At 34.8% G+C, this 16,384-nt stretch overlaps 1 protein-coding gene across 1 annotated transcript in view; it reads left to right on the top strand.

The window, feature by feature from the left end:
- The first annotated feature begins 541 nt into the window (after positions 1-541).
- slco3a1a (solute carrier organic anion transporter family member 3A1a) overlaps positions 542-16,384 on the top strand; it is a 73,649-nt gene continuing 57,806 nt past the window's right edge. The window contains exons 1-2 of the mRNA XM_051134342.1: positions 542-1,148; positions 15,132-15,570. Coding sequence (XP_050990299.1) covers positions 1,005-1,148; positions 15,132-15,570 — 583 coding nt within the window. The 5' untranslated portion in view covers positions 542-1,004. The remainder of the gene's footprint in view (positions 1,149-15,131; positions 15,571-16,384) is intronic.

Here is a 16,384-nt window from a genome sequence, read left to right as displayed (position 1 = left end):
TATTTATACTTACACACTAGCAGACAAAAATTTTGGAATGACAACAAGATTTTTTAATGTTCCACAAAAGTAATAAGCAGCAAAAATGTTTTCAACATTTATAATAAAAGTAATAAACGTTTCTTGAGCACTTGAAGATCGATTCGACTAATGGCTGCTGAAAATTCAGCTTTAATAAGAATAAATTATATTTTAAAACATATTTCAAATAGAAAACAGTTATTTTAAACAGTAATAACGTCACTATATTACAGTTTTTACTGTAGGCTATTTAATCAAATACTGTGCAGTATAAGCTATTTAAAATCTAAAATTTGACTGATTTATATGCTTGCAAAGTCGTGCAATTTATAAATTTATAAATTGCTTTAAAACATATCACAAAAATATAGTTTCAAACGTAATTGTAAGTGCTATGGGCGTTTAAAGTCAATGAGGTGTTGCGTGAAACGAGCCGAATACACCCAGAAAACTGCTGACAGAAATGATTTAAAACATGCTATCGATCCAGCATGTGCCTGTATTATGACTACAGTAGTCAGTAAAGCATTAAGCTTATGATGCGTGCTGCACAGCGCCTCTACCGAGATACGAATGTGTCGTTACTGTACAAGAAAGCCGTCCGGTAGCAACGCTCACATATCAGTCATAATGACCGAGGCGGAGAATCAAGCCTGCGGACTAGAGCGATGGTGACGGAGTACAAGCAAACACTAACACGACGGGAGCTTGGACAGTCTCAGAGGAAAAGGAAGATGTTTGGAGTAAAAACCAGCGACGTTTTATCCTCTGTTTCCGCGATAGTGTGCATAGGAGGCGAGTTTAGTTCGGCTTCATTCATCGGCGGAGTTTCAATGAAAAGTCCACAACCTGTCACACAGCACAGAGTCTGACTGTAAACAACAGTCAGTGCTACACATAAATAAAGACACGCTCGGTTTTAGCGTTTATTCTCCGTTTACAATAGTTTGTCGCTGCGTTTCTAGGCTGTTGGATTGCTCAGGATGCAGGTGAAAAAGCAAAGGAGCTCTGAGGACCCTCAGCGGGATGATATGAAGAAAAAACCCTCGTGTTTCTCAAATATTAAGATATTTTTAGTGGCGGAATGTGCTCTGATGTTGGCACAGGGCACCGTGGGCGCATACTTGGTAAGTAAAGCGATGCTTTCCTTTGGTTTTGGATTAGTTTTACACTCCAGGCTCTGGGAATGATTGAACTTGCTGAACTTATTTGGCTCATTTGATTTACGCTAATCCTTTTCTTCAACCTTAACCTTCCTGTACTTATGTGCAACGTAGTGCATGGCAAGAAACGTGACACGGATGTGAGTGACATCATCATATAATCATCTTAATCATCTTAATCATTCATTCTATAACATGCCATGCCCTAAGTTCAAGGAAAAAGAAACCAGGCGAACGAAAGGAAAAGAAGGGAACATCACTGACTGTAGTTGCAATGAAGCAGCTGCCTCAGCAGACATAAGAAGAGATTATAGCTGTCAGGCTCTGAGAAATAAGTTGCATGGTAAGCTGTGGGCCAGTACATGTTTATGACAATTAACCTCACGTGGGTCAATAAAAATGCCATTAAGCAATATCACACGAGGAATAGTGCTATTAAAAGTGGACTCTATATCAGCACTGCTGTAATTCTGCTCTTGTTGCTGATGTTCAGATTGCGAGTGTGATGTTGTTGTTTTTATTTTTTTAATAGTTCTATTAAAAAGTAATTAATGTAGAACACGTATGTTTTAGTCAACTGTTATTTTGGATGTTTTTTTTTTTCATAACCAACCAAAATAGTTTCAAAAGAAGCAACAGCATCAAGCTTTGTGAGTGACCAAGCAATGTACTGTACGTAGTCAAACCGGTCAGGAACAGCGTATGAGTGGAACGGAGCGATTTCCACTCTCCGCTCAATACGTTCCTTAATCACTCCGTTTGAGCTCCACTCCTGGTTTTACATTTTTTTTTTTTACTCCAGTTCACTAATAAGAAGCCGCTCCACCGACTGAAAGAAAATAAATATGCAGAATCCAGGACAACAGCAATATATTTATATTTTAGATATATCTGAGAGATATTTTTGATGGTAATCTCTTAAATATTTACATAATGTCAAAGTTTTTATTATTTCTTTACTTTGGGAAACACACAAGATTGTCGAAAACGCAGTACAATTCACAACACAGTACAGATGATTATTACATTTTGAACAGTAAGATTTTTAATGTTTTTTTTTTTAAAAAAAAAACACCATCTCTTCTGCTCACCAAGCCTGCATTTATTTGATCCAAAATACAGCAAAAGCAATAGTATTGTGAAATATTTTTAATGGCTTTCTATTTGAATATATTTTAAAATGTCATTTATTTCTGTGATTAAATGAAAATTTTCAGCATCATTACTCCAGTTTTCTGTGTCACAGGATCCCTCAGAAATCATTCTAATATACTGATTTTCTGTTCAAGAAACATTTATTATTACTATTATTACCAATATTTAAAACAGTTGAGTACATTTTTTTTTTCATGATTCTTTAAAGAATCAAAAAGATCCAAAGATCATTATTTCAGGTAAATGCTGATGTTTGGATCTTTTTAATTATGATGATAGAAATCAATATTTTTTTTATTTATCAAGGATGCTTTAAATTGATCAAAACATGTATAATGCTACAAAAGATTTCTATTTCAGATAAATGCTGTTCTTCTGAACTTTCTGTTCATCAAAAAAACCTTAGCTGTTTTCAACATAATAATAATGTTTTTTTGAACAGCAAATCAGAATATTAGAATGATTTCTGAAGGATCATGTGACTGGAGTAATGTTTCTAAAAATTCAGCCATAAAATCACACAAATAAAATGCATTTTAAAATATATTCAAATAGAAAGCAGTTATTTTAAATCGTAAAAAAAATTCAAAATGTTACTGTTTTTGCTGTACTTTAAATCAAATAAATGCAGGCTTGGTGAGCAGAAGAGACTTCTTCAAAAAATATTAAAAAGCGTAATGTATAAAACAAGATTACAACATGAAATAATTTAAAAAAAACATTAAAAAATATATTTTTTTTTAAATAACAGCATTCAAAGATATATATTCTCTAACAAAACAAATGTGCAAGATACGCAGCAAAAAATGATGGATGCTGCTAACAGAATTCAGGACGAGGATATATTTTATATATCTGAGAGACATTTTTGGTGATAACCTCTTTCTGTAATATTTACAGAAAGAGCATATCAAAGTCTTCATCTTGTTCTTATTTTGGCAAACATGCAAGATTCTCTAAAAACATTCCTCTTAACACAGCAGATTATTGCTTTTGTAAAAATGTTCCTACATGAAAAAATAAGGATGTTTTTTTTTTATTCCATTTATAGTCCCTAAAAAACAAATGTTGCTATTTAGCAAAAATAATTACGGATGCAGATAACAGAATCTAGGATAACAGCAATCTGTTTCTGATATCTGAAAGATATGCCTCTTTAGTATTACAGGAAGAAAAAATATCATAAGTCTTCATCTTGTCCTTATTTTGGCACAAACATACAAAATTTGTTTGCTTTTTCTATTTTGACATAACAGTGCTGCTTTGCAGTTGCCTCTGCTTAGTTTGTAGTGTCCGACATCTAAAAGAAAATTCTCACATTGCTTGCTGTCATTGAGTTGGATGGCTCTCTATATAGCATCTTTGATAAGGAGGAGATTTGTCCAGCCATGTCCTCCATACCCTTGGGATGTCTCTGATGTCTGTGTGCTCTCTGACCATATTTGGAAAGGAGACAATCATTTGCTCTGTGCCAGAAAGCCACAATACATCATGGGAACAGTCTCAAAGGGGTACACTTGTTGTGGACTGGATTGGTTCCCAGCTTATGGAAATTCTGATGTTTGGAAATCAAATCAACACAACTTTGGTGCTAAAAAAAGTTTGTGGGACTGGAAGATGTAGAGATTGCCAAGATTTATTTTGACAGATAGATACAGCATTACACTAAACTTATCCTCCCTGGGGTTTTTCCATAGACAAACCAGCCATCAATTCTTTCCAAATATGTCTTATTGAAGCAAACATCTGTGTGAAATGGTAGAAGTTTGTATACTCAGAGTGGTTGTTTAACGTCTAGGTCATTGGGTTATTTATACATAGAACACAATATCAATATTCATGTTTGACAATGTTTGTTCAAATCCACTTACTAGTTCAAGGTTAAAAATATAATACAGTTTATCAGCACGTAGGTCATGTAGTAGCGTTTAAATTTTCCATGTAATTTCCGAATGATTCAATTAGATTATCTCAGAAGCAACTGTAATTGTCCATTCTGAGATGGAGCCTCCACCCTCATTTACAGACTGACTCAGTGGCTTGTTTGAGACATCATACTCATTCCTGGGCATTGTGTCAGTTTCCTATGTTTAGCCCAAGCCCCGAGCTTGACTCTGGGCAGTCTGGACTTCCCCTGTGTGCTTAGAGGGCCAGTGTCTTTTTTTAATCTCCTGAAAGCACTCACAGCTTGCGCACATCCTTGTGTAGCTTTCAATATGCATATATTTAAGTACTCTGACTGTGATGCAAAAATGCTGGGCCAGTGTTTGCAAATGTCCTTTGGCAGACGTGTCACGTGACATATCCAAACAAATATATCTGGTTCATCTAACCTCAACTCTTTACTTTGTGCAGTACTAAGAACAAACGTGTAGATGGCTGTTTGACGTGTATTTATGATCACCACATTGCTCCTGTGAGATAAGCTGTTTCAATAAGATAGAAGCAAATAAGTGATAACAAGCAGACAGACTCAAAATGTCATGTTAAGAGTGATGGAAAACAAAACAATGCATTGTAGTCTTTCCATAGTTAATATTCTTCCATTTATAGGAGGGAAATGAAAATTCACCCTCTTCATACATCTTACAGTGAATGATTCATCCGTGCATACTTTGCATTTTTTTCTTTTTGCCGGACCTCACAGTGACTGATTTCTCACTAGTGCTGCTGTGATGCCAGTTTTGTCGGCTAACCCGTAACTTGGCATCACCCTGGTTCCCTTGACAAAAACCCAATCTTGGCTTTGTGATTAACAAAAGTTTATGATTCTTATACATTTTTACAATCTTATACATCTTTACAAATAAACACAACTTGTAGGAATGTTGAAGCCTAAATAGTCAGCAGAAGTAAAAAGCTAGACATAGGTTATCCACCTTATTTTTTCAACAAGAGCAGGCGCGGCCATTTGTGAATTTTATGGGCTTGGCTTCTGGTCTCATCTGCGTCCAGCTATTTTTAGCTGTACAAAACGATTAGCTTTGCTACTTGATATTGCAAATTGGTGTGCCTTACCATATTTTTTTAATGTATTACCTTACTTATGAACACACTTTACTGCACATTGTCATTTTTCTCGTTATTTTTTATATAAATAGCGGCTTACGAAAGTCTCGCCCATACTAAGGTGGATAAACTACACCACAGTCATGTGACTTCAATGTTTCAGCCTTTATTTAAACAACATTTTCCCTAAAAGTTCAAATTAAAGTACTTTATAAGAGCGTGATTATAAACACAGCAAGGCTGTGAAAAGTGGGCTAGTGAGTACATACAGTTGAGATCAAACGTTTACACGCCCCTTTCAGAATCTGCAAAATGTTAATTATTTGACCAAAATAAGAAGGATCATACAAAATGCATGTTATTGTTTATTTAGTACTGACCTGAATAAGATATTTCGAGACATTTACATATAGTACACAAGAGAAAATAATAATTGAATTTATAAAAATTACCCCGTTCAAAAGTGTACATACGCTTGATTCTTAATACAGTGTTGTTACCTGAATGATCCACAGCTGTGTTTTTGTTTAGTGATAGTTGTTCATGAGTCCCTTGTTTGTCCTGAACAGTTAAACTGCCTGCTATTCTTCAGAAAAAATCCTTCAGGTTCCACAAATTCTTTGGTTTTCCAGCATTTTTGTGTATTTGAACCCTTTCCAACAATGACTGTATGATTTTGAGATCCATCTTTTCACAGTGAGGACAACTGAGGGACTCACATGCAGCTATTACAGAAGGTTCAAACACTCGCTGTTGCTCCAGAAGGAAAAAAACATGCATTAAGAGCCTGGGAGTGAAAACGCTTTGAATTTGAAGATCAGGGTAACTTTAACTTATTTTGTCTTCTGGAAAACATGTAACTTCTGTAGCCTCTGAAGGGCAGTACTAAATGAAAAAAAAATATGATATTTAGGCAAAATAAGAAAAAACGTACAAATCTCTTTGTTCAAAAGTTTTCACCCCCTGGCTCCTGATGCACGTGTTTCCTTCTGAAGCATCAATGAGCATTTGAACCTTCAGTAATAGTTACATATGAGTCCCTCAGTTGTCCTCAGTGTGAAAAGATGGATCTTAAAATCATACAGTCATTGTTGGAAAGGGTTCAAATACACAGAAATGCTAGAAAACCAAAGAATTTGTGGGATCTGAAGGATTTTTCTGAAGAAAAGCAGATAACTGTCATCACTAAACAAAAAACACAGTTGTGAGGATTTTTAAAATTAATTTCTTTTATGTGAAATATCTTATTCAGGTCAGAACTGTTTTGGTAAAATAATTAACATTTTGCAGATTCTGAAAGGGGGACGTAAATTTTTGACCCCAAATGTAAGTTTAACTGTTTGTTGTGAGAGAAAATACCATATGTGATATTAAAAAAAAAATGACACCACAGATGAGAACCGTTCATGTTTTCTGTTTTTATTAGAGCTCCATAAGATGAGGCATGTTACACCTAGGAGCATTCATAGGAACTATTTTTGAATTTAAGTAACATATCAATACATACATTTTGGTTTTAATGTTTGTATTCTGTGATAACAATTCTAAACCTCAATAAAGTACTCAAGGCGTGCTGTATTGTGAATAAAGGTGCGTCCATGCCATGTTGTGATTACCGTAATTACGAGATAACGGCTTGTAAAAAGCATTCACGTCCTCATAGAACTCGTAAATACAACATATTTACTGTGAATTTTTTGACCGCCACAACTTGCACCATATGACCAGTGTACCACCTGACTGCTGTAGATTAAATCGTGAAATATTTTGAGCTTGTGTTAACCACAGATCTTCTTTCACAGACTAATCAGTGGCTTGTTTTAGACAATCATGTGTTGTGTCAGTTTCCTGTGTTCATCACCAGCCATTAGCATTTCAAGTATAATAAACATAAAAATATCTTGAGCTTCTGTTAACCACAGACCACATTTCAAGCATTTAACCAAAAATACATTTAAAAAACACATTGACTTCAGGATGATGGAACCAGAAGTGCTAAAATGAAATGCTAGTTTGTTTCTGGGTATTGGCCTACAAAAATACGTCATCCCTGCAGCACTCTGTTCATCTGTATCCACTTTTAAAGGAGAAGTCCACTTCCAGAACAAAGATTTATAGATAATTAACTCACCCCCTTGTTATTCAAGATGTTCATGTCTTTCTTTCTTCAGTCGTAAAGTAATTGTGTTTTTTGAGGAAAACATTTTAGCGTTTTTCTCCATATAGTGGACTTCTGTGGTGCCCCGAGTTTGAACTTCCAAAATGCAGCGGTTGTAAATGATCCCAGCTGAGGAAGAAAGGTCTTATCTAGTAAAACGATCGGTTATTTTCATAAAAATAATACAATTTATATACTTTTTGATGTCAAATGCTCGTCTTGTCTTACTCTGCCTGAACTCTGTTTTTTTATTTGGTTCATGACAGTTAGGATCTGTCGAAAAACTCCCATCTCATGTTCTCTTTGGGATTGTTTGAAGCCACATTTAAACTGCATTTTGAAAGTTCAAAGCAGTCCGTTATATGGAGAAAAATCCTGAAATGTTTTCCTCAAAGACATTATTTCTTTACGACCGAAGAAAGAAAGACATGAATATCTTGGGTGACAAGGGGGTGAGTACATTATCTGTAAATTTTTGTTCTGAAAGTGGACTTCTCCTTTAAGATGTGGCCTAAAATGTCCTATAAAAACAGCAAACTGATGCACAGATCCAAGAGTTGCACTTCAGTTTCATCACGACTTTGAACACAATTCGACTTGTGCTTTCGAAAATAAAGTTGCCTTAAACTGAGTCACATGAATGTAGTTATATGCAAAAACCTACCTGATCTCATGACGAAAACGTATCTTATGGGAACTTTTTGCAAGATGCAAAATACGTACCAATAAGTACATATCACTGCAGTTCCAACCGAAATGAACACTAGAGGTGGTAAAACAGCGAGAACTTGTAATTGTTTTTTTACACAGTTATGATTACACCTCCACATGTTTCGCTTCCGGACATAAAAAGCTTGCTTGGTAGCTCAGCTGGCACGAAATTAGCCTCAGGATGTGAAATCCTTGGGTACGAATCCTGCGAAAAACATGTTACACCTAGGAGCATTCATAGGAACTATTTTTGAATTTAAGTAACATATCAGTACATACGTTTTGGTTTTATTGTTTGTATTCTGTGATAACCATTCTAAACCACAACAAAGTACTCAAACCGTGCTGTATTGTGAATAAAGGTGCGTCCATGTCATGTCGTGATTACCGTAATTACGAGATAACGGCTTGTAAAAAGCGTTCACATCCTCATAGAACTCGTAAATACAACGTATTTACTGTGAATTTTCTGACCGCCACGACTTGCACCGTATGACCAGTGTACCACCTGACTGCTGTAGATTAAATCGTGAAATATATTGAGCTTGTGTTAACCACAGATCTTCTTTCACAGACTGAATCAGTGGCTTGTTTTAGACAATCATGTATTGTGTCAGTTTACTGTGTTCATCACCAGCCATGAGCATTTCAAGTCAAACAGAATTAACAAAAGTTTATGATTCTTATACATTTTGTTCGTCATGATAGTCTTTACAAATAAACACAACTTGTAGGAATGTTGAAGCCAAAATAGTCAGCAGAAGTAAAAAGCTAAACGTTAGACATAGGTTATCCACCTTATTTTTTCAACAAGAGCGGGCACGGCCATTTGTGAATTTTATGGGTTTGGCTTCTGGTCTCATCTGCGTCCAGCTATTTTTAGCTGTACAAAACGGTTAGCTTTGCTTCTTGATGTTGCAAATTGGTGTGCCTTACCGTATTATTTTAATGTATTATCTTACTTAGTTTTTTTACACAGTTATGATTACACCTCCACGTTTCACTTTCCAGACATAACAAGCTTGCTTGGTAGCTCAGCTGGCACGAAATTAGCCTCAGGATGCGAAATCCTTGGGTACGAATCCTGTGAAAAACATGACTCACAATGAAAGAGCTGAAAGATGAGAGATCAAAAAACAAGATACAATGTCATGCTTGTGATTGCGTTTGTACATCACATTCGCTTTTGTTCAAACTGTCTGGTAGGTTTAGGTGTAGTGCAGATGGTATGTTATTTTAAAACGTCACAGAGCGTTAGAGTTATAGCGCCGCTCAATGGACATTTCAAATCAGAACTGCGGTGAACAACGTTTTTTAAACAAATCGACTGTTTTGATTCTCCCTCTGGTACGGTCTAGTACTGCAAATTGCTTGAAAGAACATCACTACTGTATAAAATCAATATAAACAAAGTTTGCACCACACCCAGAGGAATTAATTTGTGAAACATCACTGTTTTCTGTTGGTCCACCCTTTGGAAAAAGTGTAAGTAGTACTATTGTTGGTCTGTTTCCTGTCATACTGATAAGGCACTGCTGAGTCTCTCTCATATTGGAAATCAAACACAGATTGCTGGAGGATGCAATGTTCTAGAAACCATTTCACGCTTGAATGATACAGACTGGTTGTTCTGCACTCAGGAATTTGTCATCGCCGGTTATGTAAGCTCAACTTGACTTAACAATAACATGATAGACATTTTTGTCTCATAATTCAATAATTCATAGTCTTCCTAATAATGTGGTTTCACGCTGAGGGATTAGATTAGAGGGCGATGGGTGTGAGTACATCGGGGTGGAGTCGACAGAGATTTGGCGTTAGTTTACGCTGCTGGTGTGTTGGATGTGTCTTGGCATTAAGGTGGCAATCTGTGTGCCCTATCGCTGTGCTGCTGGCACTGATGTGTGCATAGAGACCCAGCTATTATTCAGTCAACAGGTTTTAGCAGGTTGGCAGAGACTCTGAGGCAGGCAGAAAGTGGAGGCAGATGGGGGATGTGGCCTGTCCCGTCCTTTCGTCACGCTTCCAGAACCAGTAGGCTGGCACATATCTTTGGGCTTGGCAATTGAGCAGAGCCAGTGTGAATAGTACACAAGCACACACGCATAGTCATTCAAGAGGAAAAATTTGCTTGACTAGAATTAAAAATATTTATTTTATTTTTTTTCTACTTCACTAATGATTTATAACACCCTGGCTGCTTTAAGCATCAAATTTAGTTGCTGAAAGATGCAAGATGTTCTGAAATCTGTTTCACACTATTTTGGTGCTTAGTTTAATAACACAGAATTTGGATTAAATAAAAAATTGAGAAATAAAAATAAACATTTCATAAGGCTTTAAAAATGTATTTTTTGTTAAACTTTTAATACATTGATGCTTTCAAATAATTAGACTTGCTTCTTGATTTATATTTTTGTAACCATTAAAATTAAGTTTTTTCTAGAGTCTAGAAAAATTTAATTGTAAAAATAAAGATTTGACAGTTCACTAAACTGAAAATGTACTACAAATCATTTTCTAATACAATTAGCTATGTAGCATTTATAATAATGATAATAATAATAATAAACTTGTTATTTTTATACATTTTTAAAACAGTTGTGCTATTAATATTAACCGTGATGCACTTCCGCTTCAAATATTTGGGGCGTGTTTGTGTGTTTTCATAGAAATGTAAAATGTGCTTTTATTCAGCAAATATGTGTTAAATTGATCAAAAGAAACAGCAAAACATTTAGAATGTTACAAAAGATTCTGTTTTAAACAAATGTTGTTATTTTGAACTTTTTATTCCTCAAAAATAAATAAATAAAATACAAACCAAATAAAATTGAAAATAAAAACAAAACAAAACAAAAAAAAATCCTAAAAACTGTAGCAAGCAGCAAGTTTTTTTGTTTGTTTGTGTTTGTTTTTTTAACATAAATAATGATAAGAAAAAAATATTAATAACTGAGCACCAATAATAACTAAGCAGCAAACCAGCATGTAAGAATAATTTCTGAAGGATCTTGTGGTACTGAAAACTGGAATAATTATGCTAAAAATTCAGCTTTTCATCAAAATAAAATATAAATAAATACTGTTCTTTTAAACTTTTTATTCCTTAAAAAAAAATAAAATAAAATAAAATAAATACAAACAACAAAAAACTCCTGAAAAAACTGTTTCACAAAATATTAAGACATTTTTAAACACTGATAACAATAAGAACCATTATTAATAACTGAGCACCAATATTGACTGAGCCTTTTATCAGCATGTAAATATAATTTGAACTGAATTATCTTGTGGCACAAAAAAATGGTATTATGATGCCAAAAATTCAGTTTTTCATCACAGAAATAAAATACGTGTTGAAATGTAAATAAAAGCTGTTCTTTTGAACTTTTTATTCCTCAAAAAAAAAAAAAAACATAAAATAAAAACTAAATAAAATAAAATAAAATAAAAAATAAAACAAGACAATTCTGAAAAAAAAATCCACTAAATATTAAGCAGCAAAACACAAAAAAAACAACAACTTTAATTCCTATTTTTGAATGCTCTAAAGCTTAACTGTTTAGTTATTTATCAGTGTTAAAGCTTAAATCCTGTTTGCATGATTGTCACTTGGCATTATGAGCTCTTAAAGTAATGTCGTTAATGTTGAGATGACTCTGAGATTGAAACGCATATGCTTTTTATAGGACATTTTAGGCCACATCTTAAAGGAGAACTCCAATTGAGATTGAAAAGTATTTAATTGTATTTTTTAATGAAAATAACTGATCATTTCACTAGATAAGACCCTTCTTCCTCGGCTGGGATTGTTTACAAGCGCATTTGGGATCGTTTGAAGGCGCATTTAAACTGCATTTTGGAAGTTCAATATCAGGGCACCATATCAGTCCATTATATGGAGAAAAATGCAGAAATGTTTTTTTCAAAAAACTAATTTCTTTACGACTGAAGAAAGAAAGACATGAACATCTTGGATGACAAGGGGATGAGTACATTATATGTGAATCTTTGTTTTGGAAGTGGACTTCTTTAATAGTTCTCTGCTGGCACAGTGTATAAGATACAGTCTTTTTACATTTCATAAATTTAGAGGAAATAATGAATTTAGACACACAAACCTTGTAGAACAAAGTCTTCTCTAACCTTTTATACAGTTAGTTATTCAAAATGTGAAGCTTGAATAACTAAGCTTTGATATTCAAATTGTGTTGCCAGTAAATGCATTAACAGTACTATGTTCCCTGCAGTTTATCTAAGTCATATACCAACCGTTTAACTGTAAGAGAGTGAGAGGTGTTTTGCATGTTTCATATTACAAACTGAAACACAAGACACCTTTAAGTCAGGCTTCTAACATACTACAAATGTGTCACAGACAACAGTCCTGCACATAATAGAGCAGTTTCCCAGACTGTCCAAGGTACTTTCCAATTAAATTGCACCAGGCTAAATACAGGAAATTGAGTTAAAGCAAACTGAGTTATCAGGCAGTTATGACAACAACATCATTGCTCTGTTTAAAGCTCACAATAAACTCATTATAACTGTTTAGGAAGATCTTCCCAGGACAGAATATACAGGATGGAGGGTATAAAGACCAAGTGCATGTAGAGTTGATGCTATCCTTTTTGTACACATATAATTGACTGAGAAAGGCAAAGATTTAAGGAGTTTGTTTCCATGGACAGCAGTAAAATATAATTTAATGGCCATTATACAAAATATTTGTCCATGTAATCATATTGTCGCTTGATGCCACAATTGACCAATCAGAACCAAGTATTCCAGAGAACTGTATGTAGCTAATCAAGAGAATTCATGCATATTATCTTTTTAATCAAATCAAAACGATCCAGCCTGTAGGAATCTGTATTGGAGCAAAGACCACCATGCAGCATCTGAGAGAGGCCTGCTCTAGAGAAATAGGATTATAGCAAAGAGCATGGCCTCAATAACATGCTCTTTTTGCAGCCATGCCATATTTGTGTTGCTCCAGCTTCATTAAAGCCTCGTGATTCCTCATCAAGGCTGCCTGGTGGCATTTTATTCACTTTCACCAGCTATTTTTGTCATAAGCCTTGATAATGAATGTGTGACGAGTTGCATGTTGATGTTTTCACAGATTGAAAGGATTTGTCAAAACAATTATTTTACTGGGTCATTAGTTTTCTGCTTTGACATGGGTTTATTGTCCTTTTATTTCACCCTTGTTAGAACAGATGTGTTTGCTTTGATTGGGGATTTGATTACTTTAATCTGACATGCTTGTTTTCATGTCATTTTCTCATCTTGGGTAAATGGCAGTGAAAAAACGTTTCCTTTCTTTGAAATTTCCTGTTACCTCTCCAAGATAACTCAATGGTTAGATTCAATTTGGTATTTCATTGTTTAGAGTTGAATTTGACCTCTGTATGAAGAAATTTATACTTTTATTCAGCAAGGATATATTAAGCTGATCAAAAGTGAAAGTAAATGTCTACAATAGCTGTTTCCATCACCCTGTTTTTATGGCATTTCGAAGTATCACGTAAGAAACCAGTGATGGAAATGGCAAACTTCAAAAGAAAATCCCTTAATTCACAAAAAAGTTCTTACACTAGCTTGAGGTGGTTTTTAACTTGTGCGAAATAAAAGTGGAAGCACATTTGCTGAATAAATTCCTCAATGTGATTTTGTTGTTTTTGACTCAAAATGTTAAATTCACAATTTTGGATTGAAACCCAACTAGTGTCACACAGAAATATCAAGGGTTGGAAGGGTTGCCAGGTCAGTGGTTTTACCGCAGTATTGGCCTACTTTTACACTGTTACCACGGGGTTTTTTTTGACGTCCGTGGGTTAAACCGAACCCCCAGTTGAGAGGAAAACCGTGGAAAAAACATGGTTGAGCTGGTTTTGCTTTGGAGACCTGGCAACTCTGAACATTGATAATAATAATAAATCTTTTCTGAGCTCCAAATCAGCATATTAGAATGATTTCTGAAAGATAATGTGACATTGTAGCAATGATAATTTTTTAAATTTTATTATCAAATTAATGCAGCCTACCGTTGTATATTTTTAAGCTTAAAAAAAAAGTTATAATGCGCCATATTTTAACACTTTTTAACAAAGCTTTGCCACCACAGGAATAAATTACTTTTAAAAACATCTAAAAATAGAAAACTGTAATAATATTTCACAAAATTACTGTTTTACAGAATTTTTGATCAAATAAATGCAGCCTAAAACTGATATATATATATACATAATGTTTTCAGTCTTTTTTTATTGTAAAGAAATTAGAAACAAAATGGACTGGAAATATTTTAAAAAACATTTTCAGCCTTTTTCCAATTTTTTATTGTAAAAAAAAATGTATATACAATACAATGAACAATAGATTTTTTCTGAGAGTTGTTTTTTTTCTGTATGGTAGAAAAATGCAAGCATTCATAGAATTTAATACAAGCTTTGATTATTAAATTATCCCATGCAAAGAAGTAAAAAAAAATGCTTTTGTTAGACATCCTGTTAAAGCAAATTACAGAATTAAGCAGTTGTAAAGCTTAAAAAAAAAAAAAAAAAAGAGGGAAAAAATAAAAAAACAATATATTTTTTCTGTTGTTGTTTTTTTCCTATTTTTTTCTCCTGTATTGTTGAAAAATGCAAACATCCATACCATTTCATTCAAGCTTTGATGACAATTATGTTTCCATGCATGGAAGTGAAAAAACTTTGCTTTTGTCAAACATGCTGTTAAACAAAATTACAGAATAAACATTTATAATGCCACATTTTAACCCCAGCCTGTGCTAAATAAAATTTGTCATCCGGTTGAGATTCTGGAATATGTGAAATGGTAATATTGTACCTACAATTATTTTAAATGAACATTACAGTAATTCTTCTGCTTTGTTTATCTCTTAGGTGAGCGTGCTGACCACACTGGAGCGGCGCTTCAATCTTCAAAGCGCCGATGTGGGCGTCATCGCCAGCAGCTTTGAGATTGGCAACCTGGCCCTCATTCTCTTCGTTAGTTATTTTGGTGCTAAAGCCCACCGCCCTCGGTTAATTGGCTGTGGAGGCATTGTCATGGCTTTAGGAGCGCTGCTCTCTGCATTACCAGAATTCCTCGCCAGTCAATACAAGATCACAGACTCGTGGAACAAGGATCTGGGGCGAGACGTATGCTCCAACACCTCTAAAGCTGGTGAAACGTGTGGGAATAGAGCCAACACCAACATGATGTACCTGCTTCTGATTGGAGCCCAGGTGCTTCTGGGTATCGGTGCCACGCCTGTTCAGCCCCTGGGTGTGTCCTACATAGACGATCATGTGAGGAAGAAAGACTCCTCTCTCTATATAGGTACGTAAGTGTAATTTATGTTTTCTACATGCGTTTGGTTTACATAGCCACAGGCATTAATTGTTTCGCATAACTGCACCGCAGTTATTTAAGGAAAAGCATGTATCTCCCCTACGGCTTAGTAGGTAAAACGCAGATGATTATCAGGATGATTTATTGTGGTTTCAGGCCTTCTAATGGCAAGCCGAAAAACCACTGATCTATTAAAGTGGAACAGCAAATAAACCATTCAGCTGTTATATGCGAGAAATCAGTGTGTGCACAAAACCACTGGGTCAATAAGAAAAAAGCATATGCGTGTGTGCAAACGTGTTGTTTTTTAAATTGTTTGTGACCACAGCTTTCACAATATAATCAGCAGGTGAGCATTGCTAGGAGGGTTTTAAACATAATTACTTTTATTTTGTTTGTGTTGGGAAGAAGGTCATGGAAAAAGAGCTTAAAACACAATAACGCTTCTGTGGGAACAGTAGATAGCAAGATGTGGCGGTTTCCAGCATATATACAGTTAGGGCTGCCCTCGACTAAAGATTTTTCTGGTCGACTTAGTCATTCATTATTTGCACGTTTATTAATAAACCACATAAATCTTAGTAATGAGCCTTTAATTGCCCACATAACCTAAGAAGCACTCAAGCGAACGCAAAAAGAGTTGACACAGTGCATCGGCAGATATTATAATTATGAATGTGTCAGGGAAAAACAGCAAGGAGACCGCATTAACGTTTGAATAATTTCTGGATAAACTAGTTCTTTTTTTTGTTTTCGGCTTAAGAGATGTAGTTGGCGACACTGGCTCGTCATCCCACAATAG

This window comes from Labeo rohita, chromosome 18 (genome assembly GCF_022985175.1).
Source record: "Labeo rohita strain BAU-BD-2019 chromosome 18, IGBB_LRoh.1.0, whole genome shotgun sequence".
Classification (NCBI taxonomy): domain Eukaryota; kingdom Metazoa; phylum Chordata; class Actinopteri; order Cypriniformes; family Cyprinidae; genus Labeo; species Labeo rohita.
Note: the sequence above shows the minus strand (reverse complement) of the source record. Positions and strands in the feature narration are given on the sequence as shown.